The sequence below is a fragment of the Phocoena sinus genome, chromosome 20 (genome assembly GCF_008692025.1).
Source record: "Phocoena sinus isolate mPhoSin1 chromosome 20, mPhoSin1.pri, whole genome shotgun sequence".
Lineage (NCBI taxonomy): Eukaryota > Metazoa > Chordata > Mammalia > Artiodactyla > Phocoenidae > Phocoena > Phocoena sinus.
The window spans coordinates 9,100,300-9,120,305 of NC_045782.1; the positions used below are offsets into that span (position 1 = coordinate 9,100,300).

Below are 20,006 nucleotides of genomic sequence, written 5' to 3' on the forward strand. Positions count from 1 at the left end.
GAAAGTTCAGTTTTATATACGTGTGTATGGATTGGGTCCTGAGGTTATAAAAAAAATTTTTTTTTTTACTGTGGGTTTCTGTGGAAGTTTGAAAGCACCTGCTTTACATAAACCATCCAAGTTTGTCATAATCTTTTGGGTGAAGGAGATTTTCGAGTGTGGGAGCTAGTAAAAGGACTCTGTCCTCAGATGCATGTCGCTTAGACAGACTTTGTGCCGGCGTGAGGGATCCAGTGGAGTGTAATCCAGGAGAGGGAGAACACGGGGAGGAGGGAGCCATTATCACCGGGAGAACTTCATCTCCCAGCAGCTTTTTCCTCTGTCTGGCCGGAAGTGGGGCGGTCCCCCGTGGGTAGAAAGAAGCCGCAGAATGAGGCAGTATGGTGGCCGAAAGTTCTAATCCCTTCTTTCCCTTCATCCCCTTCTTTCTTAGCCCCGCCCAGCCTACATTTCCCAGGAGCCTGAGCGCACTCTTCCCCTCTCCCCTCTGCTCCCAATCTCCCCGCCACTCCCCGGGGGCGGAGAGCGGCTTAGTGCGCCTGCGCCAATCCGTGGCTTGCTGGGAACTGAAGTTCCAGAGGGTTATGCAGTGTCCTTTTTGCTGCCCCCAGACGGACTATAATCCCCTTGATGCATTGCGCGTTAGCGCCCGCGAAGGGAGGGGGGAGAGAGGAGGAGGGAGGGAGGAGAGAAGGAGGAGGGAGCAGGCGGCCGGCGGCGCGGGGGGAGGGGGCCCGGTCCGGGAGTGCGGGAGGCAGTGGTAGAGGGAGGTGGCGGCAGCGGCTAGCGGACTCGAGTCACAACCGAGTCGAAGCAGACACCTCCGTGGAGCGAGGCAGTAGGAGCACCGAGCACCGGAGGCGGCACCGGGATCCCCGGCTCAGGGGAGGGGGGCGCCGGACCGGGAGGAGGGGAGGGGGCGATGCTGGAAGCCATGGCGGAGCCCAGTCCCGAAGGTGAGCTCTCGACCGGTACAGAGCGCTTAGTCGGCGGGGGGCGGGCGAGGAATCTATTGGCAAACTTGGAGGTCGAGCCCCGGAGCCCAGCGGGGGAGGGCGGGGAAGGGGTCGGGGGCCTGCCCCTGGAGGTGGGAGAGTGACGAGTTGAGAGACCTTGGAGAAAGAGGAGTGGGAGACTGGGCTAGGGGTAGTTGGAGATCAGGCGCTGTGTGTGTGTAGGGCGGGTGGGGTGGGATGGGGGAGCGGGAGCTGGAAACCCACAGCTTCGGGGGTTAGGGGCCGAAAGGGCCTCCGGCAGGTTGGGGCCCTAGAACTGGGAGGTCGGGGGAATTTGGGGGCCGGAGAGTTGTTGGGGAGGAAGGATGTAGAAAAGGATTGAGTGAGGAGCTCGGTAGTTCGCCGAGGTGGGGGAGTTTGTGGCGGTGGTGCCGGAGCTCCCGGTAGTTGCCGCCGGAGCTAGCCCGGTGATTGTTGGAGGGGTGGGCAGATAGTTGTGGGGAGAAGAGAGGGTCTGGGTATTGTCTGCGATAGAGAGACCTATGCGGGGGGTGGTTGTGGGGAGAGGGAGCCGGGAAGCGACGAGAGCTGGCTAGTTTTGGGGGCGGTGGGGCGGGGTGGGGGTTTAAGGCCGGCGAGTTGCGCCGGGGGGAGGGGGGGGTTGGTCGGTCGGCGAGGGTTAGAGCCTGGGAGTTGCGGAGGGTGAGGGGGGCAGCGGCGGCAGCAGCGGGGGTTGCTGGGGAGGAGGTGAGTAGCTGGTTGGGGGGGGCTCGAGTTTAGGGGTCCGTAGCCTAGTGACTTGCTGGCCAGTCCGGGGGCAGGGAGGGGGGAGGCGGCGGCCGGAGAGAGCTCGGAACTGGGCCCGGGGCCCGGCGGGGAGCCCGAAGAGCTCGAGACGGGGAGGGGCCAAAGCCCCGGATGGGGGCGGGGGGACGGCGAAATTGTGGGGAGCGCGGTAAGGGGGGGCAGGTGGGGCCGCGTCCGGGTGAGAGCTCTCAGGTCTGTCCCGGCCGCGAAGTGGCGTTGGATGTGTGAGCCCGTGTGTGTTTGGTGGGGGTGAGGGGCGCGCCGGGCCTCGTGCTCGAGTAGAAGGGGCCGGAGGGCGGGGAGCGGTTCGGCGTGGTCATCCTAGACCCTGGGGGCCGGCGGGCGGCGTGTGCGGTCGCGGAGGGCCCGGGGCGGTAGAGCGCGGCGGGGTGGGAACTCCGGGCACTGGGCGCGTGTGAAGGACAGGGGCAGGCGGCAGCCCGGGCTCGGTCCGGGGAGCGGTATGGCGGGTGGGGCGCCGAGAGAGCCGAGGAACCCGGAGTCTAGAGAAACCGTGAGTTGGGGGTGGGGGGGCGGAGCGCCAAGTCTCCGGTGGGGGGAAGGGGAGCGCTATAGCGAGGCCTGAGAGGGCGCCGCGCCCAGGCTCCGTCCCTCGCGGGGCGGAAGGGGGAGCAGCGGCGGGTCCAGCACCGCTGGGGGCCTGCTCGCCTGGCTGAGGGACCTGGGAGAGGAGGGGGTTCACTTGGGACCTCGGAGGTTGAGAGGTGGGGTCTTACACCGACTCTTTCCTAGTGCCTTGACTCGGCTTTTATTGCTTTCACAGATCCACCTCCGACCCTTAAGCCAGAGACTCAGGTGAGGTTTCCCATTCTTTTGCAGCCTAGTATTACTGCAGGATCTCCTGCTCCTTCTCTCCCTCTCCCACTTTTTCCAGATTTCTCACTCCAGGGACTATGCTTTTGGGAATGTCCCTCGCAAACTCTGTGTGCTACATATTTTTTTCCTTTCAGCCACCAGAGAAACGACGGAGAACAATTGAGGATTTCAACAAATTCTGCAGTTTTGTTTTGGCCTATGCTGGTTACATCCCCCCTAGCAAGGAGGTAGGGACAGGAGGACAACTGACTGGAGGGTGGTGTCCTAGGGTTGTAGAGAGGCTCTTGAGCTTATGAGACTGTGTTACGTTGTAGGCAAAGCCTAGAAATTATATGTAAGACTAGGGAAATGGAAATTTTGGTGGGAAAACTAGTATCTGGAGTGGGGGTGGGACTAATAGGTGGTTTGAGTGCAATAATGGTTTTGGGGTGCTCTAAATGGAAAGTGCTTTTGGATAAAAACTTTAGGAACTGAAAATGGTAACAAATGAGGCTGTTCAGAAAGAGCTAGAGAAAAATGGCTCTGGTCTGGGGGATGCTGTGTTGTGAAGGCAGTGGGCATTGGGGAAATGGTTAGAATTTGAGGTCAGGGGTAACATGGAAGTGTTCAAGAGGAGATGCTGATGGGAATTGGGGTGGGGATAAGTTTTCTGAATACAGTAAGATTTAGTGGTTTTGGCCAGATATTTTGGTCTTTTAAGTTGGATGTGTATAGGGGCTGAGATGACCCTGGGCCCCTTGCTGATCCTGGTCTCTTCTCCCCTTTAAGGAAAATGACTGGCCAGCCTCCGGCTCCAGCTCTCCATTGCGAGGTGAGAGTGCGGCAGACAGCGATGGCTGGGACTCAGCCCCCTCAGATCTCAGAACCATCCAGACCTTTGTTAAGAAAGCAAAGTCATCCAAGAGAAGGGCAGCTCAAGCAGGTCCCACCCAGCCAGGACCCCCAAGGTCCACTTTCCCTCATCTGCAGGCCCCTGATAGTGCCACCCTGCTTGAGAAGATGAAACTCAAGGACTCTCTCTTTGATCTAGATGGGCCCAAAATGGCATCTCCACTGTCCCCCACATCCCTGACACATGCCTCCCGGCCCCCTGCTGCTCTCACCCCAGTGCCCCTTTCCCAGGGGGATCTCTCCCAGCCTCCTCGAAAGAAGGACCGAAAGAACCGCAAGTTGGGGCCAGGAGGGGGGACAGGCTTTGGGGTGCTTCGGAGGCCTCGGCCAGCCCCTGGGGATGGGGAAAAGAGGTCTCGAATCAAGAAGAGCAAGAAGCGGAAGTTGAAAAAGGCAGAGCGGGGGGATAGACTCCCACCTCCTGGGCCTCCCCGGGCACCCCCCAGCGATACAGACTCTGAAGAGGAGGAGGAGGAAGAAGAGGAAGAAGAGGAGGAGGAAGAGATGGCAGCAGTGGTAGGAGGGGAAGCCCCAGCCCCTGTGCTGCCAACACCTCCTGAGGCTCCTAGGCCCCCTGCCACAGTGCACCCTGAAGGAGTCCCTCCCACTGACAGTGAAAGCAAGGACGTGGGCAGCACTGAAACAAGCCAAGATGGAGATGCCAGCTCCAGTGAAGGCGAGATGCGGGTCATGGATGAGGACATCATGGTAGAATCAGGTGAGAAGTTTGGGGCTGCCCAGGGGTAGCTGGGTTGATGGGTTTGGGGGTATTGTGGATCTAAGAGCTCCAGCAGAACACCAAACAAACCTTCTTTTCCCCAGGTGATGACTCATGGGATCTGATCACGTGTTACTGCCGAAAGCCCTTTGCAGGCCGGCCCATGATTGAGTGCAGCCTGTGTGGAACGTGGATCCACCTCTCCTGTGCTAAGATTAAGAAGACCAATGTCCCTGATTTCTTTTATTGCCAGAAATGCAAGGAACTGCGGCCAGAGGCCCGACGGTTAGCGGGGCCTCCGAAATCTGGAGAGCCCTGACATATGCCATCTCTAGGCTGGAACTTCGAATGGCAACGTGACTTGGGAACTGAGCCTCAGGGTCATCAGCCTGTCCCCCGGAGCTGGGATGTTGTCCCACTTTAAGGCAGAAATTCCCAAGGGAGGCTGGTTTGGAAATGAGTGATGTTCCTATCCTACCCTTCCTTCCCATCTTGTGGACTTGAACTCGGACCTATTGCAGTTGGGGGTGGGAAGCTGTCTGGGTCCTTAGACACTTAAGCTCTGTCCCTTGGACCTGCCACCGCTCACTTCCTGGGCCAGGGTTGGAATTGGGATGGAGTGGGACGGTTGTCTATAAAACTCTAGTGTAAATATAGCACTCCCCTCCCTCATTTTTTCTTTTATCTCACTCCCCATTTATTCTACACCGGTTGTATTTTTAATTTTGGACTTCACCTTTTGAGTATGGCAGCTCAGAGATGGAGTACCAACCAGAGCTTGGCCGAGTGAGGAAGGAAAACAGAAAGGTGACGATGTTCTCACTCACCTCTTTTGTTTTTAATAATATAGGCCAGCTGTTTGTACAGACAGCCTTCGTGTTGTAAATAAAGTAGAGTGGGCTCTTTTGTGTTTATAGCCCTCACTGACTGTCCTGCTTGGGAGGGAGGCTTTGGAAAAGCTGGCTGGAGGTGGGGCTGAAACTCACCTCTCTTAAAAGTCCAAGCTGAAAATGGCCTGGCGCTGCGCCTTTTCCACCAACCCTAGGACCTCGATTGGCTTTGCCCCACCTCACCCCCTAGTCAAGGACCCCCCCCCCGCAATTCCCACCCTCACCTCCCACTTGCACGCTCCAGCGGATCATAGTTGCTTGAAGCTCTTTCCCTCAGGGGGTAAAGCGGGGTGCCCCCTGAAGGCAGAGGCCAGCCGAGCCGGGGTAGTTGGAGGAGGCGGGTGGGGACACACTTGGGGGCGGAGCCGTAGAGGGTTGGGAGACCGTTGCTGAAAGTGTCAATAATGTGACGAGGGCGCTAGGCGGAGCTGAGAGTCACGTGACCAGCGAGGGTCACGTGGTGGGGCGTTACGGGCAGAGCGGGGGTGGGCTATTTCTAGTCACGTGACGTGGGGAGAGGTGGGCGGGGCGCTGGAGAGCCCTCGCGACGTCTGCGGCGGCTGCGGCGCCGGAGCCCGCGGCTTTGGGTCGCGCCCCACGGCCCGTCCCCACCGCCCCCCCACACACGCCGTCAACCCGCTGAGCCTTGTCTTTTTCCCTTTTGCACCTTTCTTACGCTGGGTCGGTCGCGTTGCTTGCGCGTCGGTTCGTGGGAGTGCGCAGGCGCGGCGGGGGCGATCAGCCCCGCTGGGTGGGCGGCGGAGCCCGGGAGCGCGCGGGCGAGACCATGGCGGGCAGCGGCGCTGGGGGCGGTGGTGTCGGGGAGACGAAGGTGATTTACCACCTGGATGAAGAAGAGACTCCCTACCTGGTGAAGATCCCCGTCCCCGCCGAGCGCATCACCCTCGGCGATTTCAAGAGCGTCTTGCAGCGGCCCGCGGGCGCTAAGTACTTTTTCAAGTCTATGGATCAGGATTTCGGGTGAGCGCGAGGCCTAGACTAGGAACGACGGGGGCTGTGCTTTTGTGGGTTGGGTAATTTTGAGGGTCACTGGTCTACTTTGGGACATGCTGGGATTTTCTGGGCTATAGTGGAGCACATCTTTACTATGCTCGTGTAGATTGGCTATCCCAGGACGGACAAGGTTATGTTTAGACAGATTGAGGCGTGCGGAACTGTAGGAGGACAGACTGGGATATAGTAAACCAGATTATAGAAGATTAGGCTATACTGGAATAGAGTGGAGCACACTGGTTTATTTTTGGGTGTTCTGGTCTGTGCTGAGGTAGATTGATCTCTCCGCTGGTAACTGCATTGTGAGTAGTCCTGTAGCACACAGGCTATGTAGGGATATTGTGGACTCTGCTGATGTAGATTGGGCTATACTGGGCAGGCTTGGGATGTTCTGTCCTATACTAAGGCAGACAGGATAGTTTGGGGACAGTCTAGTCCGTACTAACGCAGAGTGTTCTGTTGGGATGCCATTCTGGTCTCCAGCGGGTTCTATTGATTGATCTTAGTTTCTCTGGGGGCCTAGTTTTTATTGGGACACTCAATACAAGGGCAGACGGGGCTGACGGGGTCTGTACCAATACAGCTGGTACAGTCAGCTGTATTGGGATATTCTAGTCTATATTGGTGTAGACAGCTGCACGTGGTAGAATAGATTGGGCTACCCTGGGGTAATTTGGAACAGTCTGGGCAAGACCGGGACTTTAAATAATGCAGAGTAGGCCCTTTTGTGTTTATAGCCTTTGGGACTGTGCTCTCTTGGTCCTCAGTCTCAGCTCTTGAAGGGAGGCTGGATCAGGCTGGGATAGCCTGGGTTATAGGGAAGCTGAACAGACTGGGCTCTACCTAGAAACACTGTTGGACGTTGGGAAGGTGGTACTGTCTTGGGGGTTACCTTGGATTTCAATGTTCTATTTGTCAGCACTACAATCTGAGGTAGTTTATTCAACTTTTGTGCCTTGATTTCATCTGTGAAATGGAGTTAACCAGAGGAAAATGCTTAGTACAGGTGCATGGTACGTTCTTGGTGTGTGGTCATTGCCCTTATTAGCATTGAGTCTAATTCTTAAACTAGGTTATGATAATACAGGATAGAATCACTTGGAAGGCTGGACTGTGCTGAGACTGGATTATATAGTGAAGAATACAACGTTATGCTGAGACAGATTGGTAGTGCCTGGGTTGTGTTGTCACATTGATAATAGGTGGGATTGAGTTGACATATGTCCACATTCTTAGAACCATATTAGGCTAAAGGGTTAATCCGACCAGATATCCCAATTTGGGGGTGAGTGTGTGTGAGAGTCTGTTCAGGGCAGAGTGTGTCATAGTTTATACGTTTATTAGTTTAGCCAGCAGGTATTTGTTAATGCTTACGAAGTGTCAGGTACTTTGGTCTGTGGCCGGGGACATGGTGTTGAACAAAACAGGCATTGATGATTTCACTTGGTGATTGAAAAGAAGGTCCGTTGAAGGAACCCATGGGAGAGGTGACCCCCAGGACTGGGCTTTAGGGTCTGTCAGGAGGAGCAGATTGCTTAGTGCAGAGTTTGTGCCAGGTGAGGCACAGGAGAATGGGGATCTGGGCTTCACCTCTGCTTGGGAGCTCAGTCTAGTGAGGAGGTACTATTCTTTGGTCTAATGGGTATTTTCATCTAGGAGAAGACAGCACATTTGGACATCTCTCTGAAAGTGAGTTAGAGAAAACTAAGGAAAGCATAAAAGTAGAGATGTAGATGAGGACCAAAGCCTTTGGGGGAAGTTGTGTGAGGAATACGGTGAAAGTTGGAGGGAGGCTGCCTGCAAGGCTCCTAAGGTTAGATATTTGGGGCAGCTGGGGCAACCTTACGGGAAGCCTTTGAAATTGGACTGAGAGGTTTGAATCAGACTCTAGGAAATCTCTGGAACAGCTCTGAGCCCCTGAGGATGAGCTGGGGAGAGAAGGAGAAATAAGGAAAGGGAATTGAGTTTGGTGATTTCTTAGGTGTGCGTGTTATAGCGTCAGAGAAGGGGACTTGGACAAGGTTGGAGAAAAGCAGCATCCTTGAGCTGGATGAAGATTGGGAGAAACTTCGAATGCGGGTGGGAATGGGGGAAGCCAGTCCAGTCTCACTGACCTTTATCTTGTCTCTTGGCAGGGTGGTGAAGGAAGAGATTTCAGATGACAATGCTCGCCTTCCCTGCTTCAACGGAAGGGTGGTATCCTGGGTAAGGGGCCCTGCCGGAGAGTCCCTCTGGCATTGCCAAGCTCCTCCAAGCCTCAGCCTGTGCCCGCCCCCTCTCAGTTGCCGGAAGTTCTGGCTCTTTGCCTCCTTACCTGTTTGTTTGTTTGTTTTTGGCCGTGCCCTGTGCGGCCTTCCGACAGGGATTGAACCTGGGCCTGCCGGTGATAGCGCCTAACTGCTGTACTGCCAGGGAACTCCCATCCTCCCTACCTGTTTGGAGAGCCAGCCAGCTGGAGCTCCTCAGCCTTCTCCTTCTGGAGCCTCTAATGCTTGCTGCTGCTTTTTTTGTGCTTTTCTCCGGGCTCTCTCAGGCGCCGTCCCCTTTTCTACTCTTTCCTCTTACTCTCATCTCACGTGCCTCTCATATTCCTCATTGAGCCGTTTTCTTTTGTTGTTGTTCTTTTCAAATCACTTGCATCCTTCTAGTTAGTGTCATCAGAAAACCCCCAACCTGAGATGGCCCCCCCAGCCCACGAGCCTCGGACAGACCCGGTGCCTCCACCGCCACCTGTACCCCCTCTGCCACCGGAGAGGACCAGTGGCATTGGAGACTCCAGGCCTCCATCCTTCCAGTGAGTCCTTGGGATTCTTGAGTCCAGGGGAGGGAGGTGAGGAGGGAATCCAAGCCCCTTGGGAGGGGAAGCCGACGATTAGGAGCCTTGTCCCACTGACGCAGGTGGGAAACCCTCTCTGCCCATCTAGCCCTAACGTGTCTAGCAGCCGGGAAAATCTGGAGCCCGAGACAGAAACAGAGTCAGTGGTGTCTCTGAGGCGGGAGCGACCTCGCAGGCGAGACAGCAGTGAGCGCGGCGGTGAGGGGGGCCAGGCCTGGAGGCCGGCTAGACTGGGAGTTTGGGAGGGGTCGGCTCCGACCCAAAGCCCTGACAAGGGTGAGGAGCCCGAGTCCTGGTTCCTGAGGTTCCTGTTCTCCCTCAGCGGGGGGCCACCGTCCCAGCGGCCCCTCGAGGCTGGAGCGCCACCTGGCAGGGTACGAGAGCTCCTCCACCCTCATGACCAGTGAGCTGGAGAGCACCAGCCTGGGGGACTCGGACGAGGAGGACACCATGAGCAGGTGGGGCTCCGTAGGCCTCCCCGGGGTGCCCCCCCACCGCCACCCCGTCCTCTCCTTTGGCCCCGCGACCACCGCCCGGCCAGCTCCCCGCCCGACCTCCCGGCAGGTTCAGCAGCTCCACGGAGCAGAGCAGCGCCTCCCGCCTCCTCAAGCGCCACCGGCGGCGGAGGAAACAGCGGCCACCCCGCCTGGAGAGGGTGAGGGGCTTCTTGTGGGGCAGCTGGACCTCAGGGGAGCTGGGGGCGCGGGCCTTGGTTTCGGGGGTACAAGGACCAGACAGGGAGAATCCTGGGGCTTGTCCCGGCTTGTTGGAGGCAGTCCGGCTCCTTCCCCTTTACCCACCACAGGCCTCATCCTTCAGCAGCGTCACCGATTCCACCATGTCTCTCAACATCATCACAGTCACGCTCAACATGGGTATGGAGGGCGCCTGGGCCCTGGGGGCTGGGAGGACCTGGTCTCCAGGGTCCCTGGGAGGCATGAGGCTGGGCCTTCCTCTCGTCACCTGGCCTCCCTCCACAGAGAAGTACAACTTCCTGGGCATCTCCATCGTGGGTCAGAGCAACGAGCGGGGAGATGGAGGCATCTACATCGGCTCCATCATGAAGGGTGGGGCTGTGGCGGCTGATGGGCGCATTGAGCCCGGGGACATGCTTTTGCAGGTGAGCTGGGGCGGGGCCGCCCGCTGACCCAGGCCGGGGCCCTCAGCCCCTCTCCCCCACCTTTGACCCACCGCCCCTCCTGCCAGGTGAACGACATGAACTTTGAGAACATGAGCAACGACGATGCAGTGCGGGTGCTGAGGGACATCGTGCACAAGCCGGGGTGAGCCTTCGAGCTGGTCTCAGGTCCTTGGTTCTCTTTCTTTGCCTTTTCACCTTTCGTTTTATTACTTTAAAAAGTGGTAAAACATAATGCTCATCAGAAAGTACGTAATATGGGACTTCCCTGGCGGTCCAGTGGTTGGGACTCCGCGCTTCCACTGCAGGGGGCGAGGGTTCGGTCCTTGGTCGGGGAACTAAGATCCCGCATACCGCACGGCGCTGCCCCAAAAAAATACATAGAGCAAGAACGCGTAACAAGTGAGTCTGGAGTGAGTGGGTGTTGGCGTCGCCACCGCCTAGATCATGACCTAGAAGGTTTCTGACCCGGGGAGAGCCCCTCACAGTGTCCCTTCCCACTCCCTCCCTCCTCACTCCCCAAGGTAACCACTCTGCTGATGCTTTGGTCATCACCACGATGGTTTGCTTGGTCGTTGTTTCACCGGCCATACATGTGTTTTTGAACAACACAGTTTAGTTTTACCTGTTTTCGGACTTGCTCTGAATGGAACCATGCAGCATATACTCACTTGAATTTCTCAGCAGTGTGTTTTTAAGAGTTACCCGTGTTGGTGAGTCACCCGCATTGTGGAGCCTTCCACCATTACCTTCTCTGGCCCAGCCATGTCTGTGCTCCTTTTTTCTTTTCCTTTTTTTGTCCCTCACCTATTCTCATTCCAGGCTTCCCCACTCCTCAGGCCTCTCCCCTCACCCCAGCCTGACTGGCCTCCTCTTCCTCACAGCCCCATCGTGCTGACTGTAGCCAAGTGCTGGGATCCCTCTCCCCAGGCCTATTTCACTCTCCCCCGAAGTGAGTGATGCTCAGGGACCTGTAGCTGGGAGGACAGGGCGGGTGTGGATACCCTTGGCCTCCAGGCTACAGGGGGTGGGTGGGTGAGGGTCAAGGTGGGGCTGGGACAGGAGTCTGATTCGGGGAGGGACAGGGCTGGCTCTCTGGGACTGGGAAGTGACCATCTTGGTGGCCTTCGCTCTCCCAGATGAGCCCATCCAGCCGATTGACCCTGCTGCCTGGGTCTCACACTCTGCCGCGCTGACTGGCACCTTCCCAGCCTATCCAGGCTCTTCGTCCATGAGCACCATCACCTCTGGGTCCTCTCTTCCGGATGGTGAGCCCCAGGCCCACCTCATCCAGCCTCCCTGGAAGACCACCCAGTGTGGTGTGAATCCACCGCTCCTCTGTTTCTCCTTTGTCAGGCTGTGAGGGCCGGGGCCTCTCCATCCATACCGACATGGCATCTGTGACCAAGGCCATGGCAGCTCCAGAGTCTGGACTGGAAGTTCGGGACCGCATGTGGCTCAAGATCACCATCCCTAACGCCTTTCTGGGTACGGCTGGGCTCTGGGCAGGTGGTGTGGAGAGGAGGAGGCCACAGCTGGGAGTGGTCCAGGCAGGGGTGAGGCAGGAGCTGGGGAGGAGAACCTGAGGCCTTTCTTTGCCCTGGGCGATCCAGGCTCGGACGTGGTTGACTGGCTCTACCATCACGTGGAGGGCTTTCCTGAGCGGCGGGAGGCCCGAAAGTATGCCAGCGGGCTGCTCAAGGCAGGCCTTATCCGGCACACTGTGAACAAGATCACCTTCTCTGAGCAGTGCTATTATGTCTTTGGAGACCTCAGTGGCGGCTGTGAGAGTTGTGAGTGCCCCTGTCCCAGCCCAGGGAGAGCGGATCTGGCCGCCTCATCCTGCCTCTCCAACCCCAGGCCTAAGGGCCACCGTGGACGCCGAGCAGCGTGCGTCCTGCGCTGGGCCCTGTGCTGGCTGGTGACACGTGTGGGGGCTGACGTCCCCCTGTGTTCTGCCAGAGGAGCTGTGCGCCACGTGCAGGGTTGTGTCTGCTGGTGGGGAGGGCGGCTTTTCCTGAGTCACATAGAAGCATGTGGAACTAGTGGTGGCCCTGGCCGAGTTCCTGCCCTGATGGCTGTGGCTGGTGGGACATTTCCTGTCCGAGGCCTTCGTTTTAACCCCCATCGTGGATGGTTGTGGGGAAACGGTTCCCAGTTCCTTTTCATTCGATGTCTTGGGGTGCTGGCTTCTTAAAGCAGTGATCCTGGGTCTTTCTCTTGCCTTCCAGACCTAGTCAACCTGTCTCTGAATGATGATGGCTCCAGTGGCGCTTCAGACCAGGACACCTTGGCTCCTTTGCCCGGGGCCACACCCTGGCCCCTGCTGCCCACCTTCTCCTACCAGTACCCAGCCCCGCATCCATACAGTCCCCAGCCCCCACCCTACCACGAGCTCTCGTCCTACACCTACGGTGGAGGCAGTGCCAGCAGCCAGCACAGTGAGGGTAAGTCACCGCCAGATCCCCACACAGCTGGGGCCTGGACATGGGCACCAAGGTGAAGCCAGGGAGCAGAGGCTGGAGCGGGGACTGGGGAGGCCAAGGGACCCTGGGCTGGGGCTCAGTTGCTCCCATCCCCTCTCCCCCCACAGGGAGCCGGAGCAGTGGGTCGACACGAAGCGATGGGGGGGTGGGGCGCACAGGGAGGCCTGAGGAGCGGGCCCCTGAGTCCAAGTCTGGCAGCGGCAGTGAGTCTGAGCCTTCCAGCCGGGGCGGCAGCCTTCGGCGGGGCGGGGAACCTGGTGGGACTGGTGATGGGGGCCCTCCCCCATCCAGGGGCTCATCAGGAGGTGCTCCCAATCTCCGAGCCCACCCAGGGCTCCATCCCTATGGCCCACCTCCTGGCATGGCCCTCCCGTATAACCCCATGATGGTGGTCATGATGCCCCCTCCCCCACCCCCTGTCCCTCCTGCAGTGCAGCCTCCGGGGGCCCCTCCAGTCAGAGACCTGGGCTCCGTGCCCCCAGAGCTGACGGCCAGCCGCCAAAGCTTCCACATGGCCATGGGCAACCCCAGTGAGTTCTTTGTGGATGTTATGTAGAGCGCGTGGTGGGGCCATGTTGGATCTCCAGCCTTGGCCTGTCAGTGCTTGGTGCTCCTGTCCTGTGATTGGGTGTCTTGTCAGTCACGTGCTCATTACTCCTCTGGTGCCTGGACTCAGCCTGTCCTGGGGGCTGCTGCCTGCTGTGAGGTTGTTGCCACTGTGACTCTTTCCAGCAGTGCCTGGTTCTTCCCCCTTCCCTCAAGGGTCAACAAGGGACCTTTGGTTATTTTTAGCTTTATTGTTTTTTATAAGCCTTTTGGGGGGTTAAAATAGACTTTTTTACATTTTTGGGACTATTTTTTTACTAGACGTTTTCTCTTTTGTATGAAGAATCCCTGTCTCCTGGGCCCCTTTTTCTAACCCCAAAATGTGATGTCCTACTCCATTTGCCCAGTCAGCTCTGTCCTGCGCAGGGTGGGAGGGTGGTCAGTCGGTGGTACCCTGGGAAGTGGAAGGGGGTTGGCTCCCCTAGACAGCAGTCAAAGAAAGCTGGGGTATTTGGTATTTGGGGGCTGTGTAGCTGCTTTTGTTACTCTATTTATTTTAGTCACTTGTATAAAACACCAAATAAAGCAATAGGGGCAAACTCCCCGTGCCTCTGGCTCCTTTCTTTGGGAGGGAGGCAGGCAGCGAGGGAAAGGACAGAGGTGCGGCAGCAGGGCACGACTTGTTAAAGACTTCATTTGTGAGGCGGTAAGCACTCCCTCTGAGAGTAGGCACCGTCCTGGGCCGACACCCCCTTCAAGGCAGAACCAGGATCAGCACAGAAGGGGCCTGGGCTTGGGCTTGGGAGAAGGCATCTTCTGGGCCAGGCCCTAGCTGGGAGTATTCAGAAGCCAAGGGGGTTGCTGGTGACCACGCCCCCCCGCTCCACCAAGGCCTTGGAGATGCTTTTGAAGTTACGGAAGAGTTCCTGCTGCTGGGGGTCAGACTGCAGAGCAGCCATGTTCTCCCGGATCCGGGCGGCAGCCTGGGGAGGGGGAAGGAGGAGTCAGGCCCGTGCCTCGAGGGCCCCCCTGCCGCCCCCCGTACTTGGTAGCCCTGGATCTCACCTCAGTACACCAGCTGTCACAGAGCATTTTCTCATGCTGGGCTGTGGGGTGGCCCTCACTCAGGGCCCTTGAGGCCCTGGGGGGAAGTAGGAGGAAACCAATCTGGGCTGTGAGCCTGGCCCAGGACCCCCAGTGCCCCCACTGCAGCTCAGGCCTCCCCCACTGCCTCCTCACCTGGACAGAACCACCACCATGGCATAGAGGTCAATGGCACTGTCTGCCAGACGCTGCAGCAGAAACTGTTCGTCTGTCAGGTAGATGGGATGCGGTTGGGGGGTGGTTAGTCGGAGGGAAAGGAAAGTGGGGGGCGGGAACGGGGTAGAGCTCACTCACTGACAATCTCCTTCTTGTGTTTTATCAGCTTGGTCTCCACCACTGCAGCAAACTGCTCCAGAGCCTGCACTGCCTAAAGAGATGGGGAAGGTGCCCGGGGCTCAGAGTGGGGCCCAGCCCTGTCAGTCTTCGACGCAGACTGTCCCCCCACCTTGACCACTTACTCACCAGCTCACCACTCCGACTCAGTTCCTGGTGGATGGTGCCGCTGAGACTCAGGCCACTGCCCAGCCCTGCCCGCCTTAGAGAAAGGGGAAGGGTGACTGGTTAGTTGCCATACCCTGCCCTACCCCGCCCCGCCCTGCCCTGCCCTGGCCCCGGCCCCTAAGCTTACCGCCTCAGCTGTTTGCTTGCCTCTCCCAGCAGGAGGCTAGCATTCCCAAAAGGATTCTTTAGAGCATTGCCAAGCCCCGAGAGTTCCTTTCCTTTGTCCTGTGGGGGGAGGAGGGTCCAATAGTCAGGACTCCGCTGTCCTGCCCAGCTCCTCCCCCCATTTCTCCTCCCTCTTACCATACAGCCCTGCAGAGCCACGAACAGCCGGAGAATGTCATTCGTCCCTTCAAAGATCCGGAAGATGCGAAGATCTCGGAGCACACGCTCTACCCCAGGCTCCTGCCACAGGGGAAGACAGATCATACACCCCTGCTGGACGTGCCACCTCCTCCTCCTGGCCCGCTGCAGCCGGCCTGGGCAGAGAAGTGTTCTGTACCTTCATGAAGCCCATGCCCCCCATGATTTGGATGCAGTCATCTGTCACCTTCCAGGCTGCCTCCTAGGGACAAAGAAAACACCCAAAATTGGGTTTGGAGCCAAGCTCCCAAACCAGGCTCTCCCTCCCCACAGGCCTGGGACCTCACCGAGCCAAAGATCTTGCTGATGGCAGCCTCTATCTGGAAGTCTGTGGATCCCTGGTCCATGTTGGCACTCACCATGTACGCCATGGACTGAGGTTGGGACACGGGAAGGGAAATGGAAAAGGGCTGCATCAGACTCGACCTGATCACCCACATCTACAAGACTGGGTCTGCCCTGGCGCCCTGTGGCCCTTGCCTTCACCTTCCAATGCCATGTGTCAGGCATGTCCAAATATTTGGTTCCCTGGTCAGTTCGTCAGGGGCTTGCAGGCATTTGACTTCTTGAAAGGGGTGAAGAAGGAATAAGGGTGGGGTGGGGTAGACCAAATTTCAGGGACCTCTGGAAGCACCTCGGCAGAACAGCATGGCTCTTTCCATCCTGCGGAAGCTGAGCTGACTATGCCTCCCCGCATCCCCTAGGGCATTGGTGTAAAGCTGGAGACCCACTGCCCCAGGTGCTGCTGGGGGTTGTAGTCTGACCCAACCGGGAAGAAGGCCTCAGGGCTCTGGGGAGGGGGGTGGCCCTCACCTCAGTGACATATTGCAGCATAGCCATCCGGGCCAACTTCTCCTGGATCATCCCAAAGTTGTGAATTTTTTCCCCAAACTGGGTACGATTAGCAGCGTGATCCACCTGGAAGAGGGCATGTGTGTCCCACTTGTGGTTCTCTAGTCTCCTCTTTCCGGGAGAGAGGCTGGGCTGTGCTGGGATGGGTGGGCTTTGGCCACAGCCAAGAGTTCAGTCCAGGCTGGGTGGAGACCTAAGCTATCAAGTCTGGAGCTGTTGGCAGGGGAGGGGCCTCTGGTGGAGGGAGGGCTTGCAAGAGACCAGGGACACATGGAAAGGGAGACAGTGTGTCTTAGGCTTAGATTCAGGCCAGCTAGGGACTCAGGCAGGGTACTCACCGCCTTAGCAATGATGCCCTTCATGGTGCCTGCCATGGCTGCGGCCATGCCAAACCTTCCGTTGTTGAGAATGTGCATGGCGACCTTGAAGCCGCCCCCCACCTCACCCAGTATGTTCTCTGACGGCACCTGTACTCCATCAAAGTGCACCTCTGCCGTGTTTGAGGCCTTGATGCCCATCTTCTTCTCAGGGGGCCCGCTGTGACAGACAGGGTGGAGAAGTTGCCACTGGGTGTGTGTGGGTGAGCCATTCATTATGAGCCAGCCTGTAAGAGGAGCAGGCAGCAGTCCCTGGCATGCCCAGAGGGCTGAGGAGGCCCGGCTCTATCCTGCTGTCGTGTGATGGGCTCAGTGGTTGCTGAAGCCAAACTTTAGGTCAGTTGCATGCATACTAGGCCTAAAAGGAACATGCCGTCCAAATGCTCTGGCTTTTGCACCCATCCCCAGAGTGACCTGTGACAGCCATCTGCCCTGGAACTCAGTACTGCCCCCTCCCTGGCTCTACCTCTTTCTCCCCAGCCCACTCACTTGGTGACACCTCCAAAGCTCCTCTCCACCACAAAAGCTGTTATCTTCTCCTTCATGGCCCCCGTGGCTGTGTCTTTAACTGGTGTCTTGGCAAAGACCGTGAAGATATCCGCTAGGCCTCCATTACTGTGGAAAAGTGAGAGGCAGTCAGGATGGAGCAGTGGGGCCTGGACGTGGGCAGAGGTGGAGAGGAGGGAAAAGTGGGAGAAGAGTGCCTGATCCAAATCTTGCTTCCACTGAGGGTATAGTATCTTCCACAGGGGCTAGGCACAGCTGAGGTTCGGATAGAGGCTGCATCTGATCCACTTGAGGGCTCAGTTAGACAGAAAGCGGCAATAGTCTCCCCTGTTGGAGAGAGAGCTCCTTTACACTGGGTTCTGATGGGCAGGAAAGGCCCTTTAGTGCCCACCCACACACACAGGCATTCCCCCTTAACGCTTCTGGCGATATTCAGCGTCTTCGTATCTCCCCACCAGCACACTGCAATGTCTACCCAGCATCTCGCCCAGCCAACACGCCCAGCTGTGTGGTGATCCAAGTACCACGCGGCCTAATTTGTGCCAGGCCCAGGACACTCCCGATCTCTGGGTCTCCTAGGGCTGCCTCACCAGATGCCAGTTTGGGGAGGTATTTTTCTTTCTGGGCCTTTGTGCCGAAGAGCAGGATGCCTTTGAAACCGATGCTCTGATGGGCCCCCAGGACGATGGCCAGGCCGAGGTCATGCATGCCCACGATCTCCACCAAGCGGGCATACTGGAGGGGAAACAGGCATCTGGGGCTGTAACTGGCTACGTGGGGACCTGCCCTTAGCAGGAAAGCGTGGGCAGCAGGGCAGAGCCCGACCTGGGCATCCCTGCAGAGAGAGTGGGCAGAGCAAGTGGGGCCACCGCAGAAGGACACTGGCAGGTCTATTCCAGGTCTCGGTGGGAGGTTGGTTCCCTACACTATCCTCAGGCAGTCCCCACCTTAGCGATTCATTAGGACTTGGGACCCTGGTTGAGGTCCATGGCCCTTGGGAACTGCAAGTAGTTTGGTGGTAAGAGTCAACATCCCACAGGCCCCCAGGGCAGCTCTTGGCAGAGACCTTAGCTCCAGGGGTGAGGTGTAGACTGGGACACTGGAGGTGACCGAGGGAGCTCCCTCACCTGGGTGTTGCAGAGACCCACACCACCCAGTTCGCTGGGCACTTGCAGACCAAAGGCCCCCAGCTCCTTGAGACCCTGCATAGTGGTCTCCTCCACTTGCTCCAGCATGTCATTCTTGGCAGGATCGTTCACCTCCTGGGGAAGGCACAGGATCTCATATCCAGGCTCCTGTTAAGCTCCTTATCCTCTTTCCCACCCCATCAGGGACCAAGCTCTATTCCTCAGGCTGGCATTGCTCACCTCAAAGAATCGGGACACAGGCCCCACCAGCTCTTTAAGAAACTGTGTCTGGTCCTCGTTGAGCACTGCAGGGATTGGAGTGGCAAGAGGGACGGGCAGGTCAGGCCAGGCGAGGCGGTCAGGGGAAGACGCCCCATCCCTATCCAGCTCCGCCTATCCGTTTCCTTACCAGAGGGGTATGGGAACACCTGATCAGTGGTGAGCTGGCCTTTGAACATCCCCACAGCAAAGGACTTAGATTCCTGCACAGGGAGAAGGGAGTTTCAGGGAGCAGTGTGGGGTGGGCCTGTCCCTGTCTTAGCTCCTCCCGGGCTCGAGCCACATACCGGCTTGGCCCGTTTTTCCCTGGTCGAAGCCTCAGAAGAGAGAGAATCGGACTTCTCCACAGCCGCCTGGGGAAAGGGATGGTCAGTGAGGCCGGGGAAGGGGATTCCAAAGTACCAAGGAAAGCAGAGGGGAAGAGCTGGGTGCCACGGGAGGGCGCATCCGCCACCTTTCCCCTAGTTTCATCTTCAGGGCACCCTGGGCTGCCCTTTCCCCTACTTTCGGCGCCAGGGCGATCGGCAGGTGACTGGGACCAAGAGGGAGACCCCTGCCGGCGGCGGGGAGGTGGGAGCCGAGGCGGCTTCCCGCTCTCATACCCTCGAAGGTGGCCGTCACTTACCTGGGCGGCCCCACTGGCATAAGGTCGCCAGGAGAGGCCGGGCCGGGGCTGCCCAAGGAGCGCACTGGACCGCGAGCTGTGGGGAGTAAGGGTTCAGTCCTGGCCCGGTGTCCGGGCCCACTGCCCCCTTACCCCCTGTCATACACACACCTCCCGCTCCCCAACCTCAGTAGCTGCCGCCCCATGCTCGGCGCTATCCTCGCCGCCTGCATCACCGAACCGCTCCGACCGCTGCTACCCTGAGCGTTGACTTAGCGCTCTCGCCGGGTTAGCCAAAGTCTGGTCCTCCAGCCTTGCCTCATCCTCCACAATGCACCGGGAGGCGGTGGGCGGGGTTTCCGGCCGCTGGGGCATGCTGGGGGCTGTAGTTCCGGAGCGCCACCGAACCCCTGCATTCTGGTTGACCTAGGGTCATTTCCAAACGTCCCTTGTCTCCCCCAAACTCCTTCATCTCGCCTGTCCGAACTGGAGTGTAGCCCTCAGAAGGGGTGATGAGATAGGCTGAGACGGAAGACTGAGGAACTTAGGCGGTTGCAGCCAGAGGGATGGAGGGTAGACTGAAGGGAGGACTTCCCAGGTGGAATTAGAAGGGAGAGGTGGGAAGACATAAACGTAACATAGATGCCAGAGGCAGAGGCATGGAAAGAGGACTCTTTGGGGTTCCTCGTGAAATCCGTCTCCACCAACACAAAACAGAGGGAAATAGTGGGGTGCGGTTAGAATGGGCATCATCAGAAAATCTACAAACAACAAATGCTGGAGAGGGTGTGGAGAAAAGGGAACCCTCTTGCACTATTGGTGGGAATGTAAATTGATACAGCCACTATGGAGAACAGTATGAAGTTTCCTTAAAAAACTAAAAATAGAACTACCCTATGACCCAGCAATCCCATTACTGGGCATATACCCTGAGAAAACTATAATTGAAAAAGACACATGCACCCCCATGTTCATTGCAGCACTATTTACAATAGCCAGGTCATGGGAACAACCTAAATGCCCGTCAACAGACAAATGGATAAAGAAGATATGGTACATATATACAATGGAATATTACTCAGCCATAAAAAGGAACAAAATCGGGTCACTTGTAGAGACATGTGGATCTAGAGACTGTTTTACAGAGTGAAGTAAGTCAGAAAGAGAAAAACA

General features: G+C 57.7%; 3 protein-coding genes across 15 annotated transcripts; 2 read left to right on the forward strand and 1 right to left on the reverse strand.

Moving 5' to 3' along the window:
• The first annotated feature begins 711 nt into the window (after window positions 1–711).
• Window positions 712–5,125, forward strand: PHF23 (PHD finger protein 23). The gene is made up of 5 exons (XM_032615788.1): window positions 712–956; window positions 2,548–2,579; window positions 2,735–2,827; window positions 3,369–4,209; window positions 4,314–5,125. The coding sequence occupies exons 1-5, from the start codon at window positions 923–925 to the stop codon at window positions 4,526–4,528; spliced, it is 1,215 nt and encodes a 404-aa protein (XP_032471679.1). The 5' UTR covers window positions 712–922; the 3' UTR covers window positions 4,529–5,125.
• Window positions 5,126–5,636: 511 nt separating this feature from the next.
• DVL2 (dishevelled segment polarity protein 2) lies at window positions 5,637–13,721 on the forward strand. Of its 6 annotated transcripts, none has more exons than XM_032615368.1 (15): window positions 5,637–6,080; window positions 8,249–8,318; window positions 8,762–8,907; window positions 9,038–9,147; window positions 9,272–9,407; window positions 9,514–9,604; window positions 9,755–9,824; window positions 9,930–10,069; window positions 10,156–10,232; window positions 10,927–11,039; window positions 11,227–11,355; window positions 11,444–11,575; window positions 11,701–11,880; window positions 12,319–12,534; window positions 12,681–13,721. In XM_032615368.1, exons 1-15 carry the CDS (start codon window positions 5,887–5,889, stop codon window positions 13,127–13,129), a joined length of 2,253 nt encoding a protein of 750 aa, XP_032471259.1. In that variant the 5' UTR covers window positions 5,637–5,886; the 3' UTR covers window positions 13,130–13,721. The 6 variants fall into 6 exon arrangements, with proteins under 6 accessions (XP_032471259.1, XP_032471261.1, XP_032471260.1 ...); XM_032615370.1 differs by having other exon boundaries at window positions 10,972–11,039; XM_032615369.1 differs by having other exon boundaries at window positions 9,038–9,135.
• ACADVL (acyl-CoA dehydrogenase very long chain) lies at window positions 13,654–19,181 on the reverse strand. 8 transcript variants are annotated; one of them, XM_032615378.1, is made up of 20 exons: window positions 19,020–19,181; window positions 18,855–18,930; window positions 18,517–18,582; window positions 18,360–18,432; window positions 18,191–18,255; window positions 17,951–18,085; window positions 17,414–17,558; window positions 17,021–17,150; window positions 16,806–16,931; window positions 16,278–16,476; window positions 15,901–16,005; window positions 15,375–15,461; window positions 15,227–15,289; window positions 15,028–15,129; window positions 14,852–14,949; window positions 14,686–14,758; window positions 14,518–14,590; window positions 14,359–14,431; window positions 14,185–14,260; window positions 13,654–14,102 (listed from the first exon to the last, which is right to left on the reverse strand). In XM_032615378.1, exons 1-20 carry the CDS (start codon window positions 19,064–19,066, stop codon window positions 13,962–13,964), a joined length of 1,953 nt encoding a protein of 650 aa, XP_032471269.1. In that variant the 5' UTR covers window positions 19,067–19,181; the 3' UTR covers window positions 13,654–13,961. The 8 variants fall into 8 exon arrangements, with proteins under 8 accessions (XP_032471269.1, XP_032471267.1, XP_032471268.1 ...); XM_032615376.1 differs by having other exon boundaries at window positions 15,028–15,159; window positions 19,020–19,178; XM_032615377.1 differs by having other exon boundaries at window positions 19,005–19,166.
• Between the last annotated feature and the right edge of the window lie 825 nt (window positions 19,182–20,006).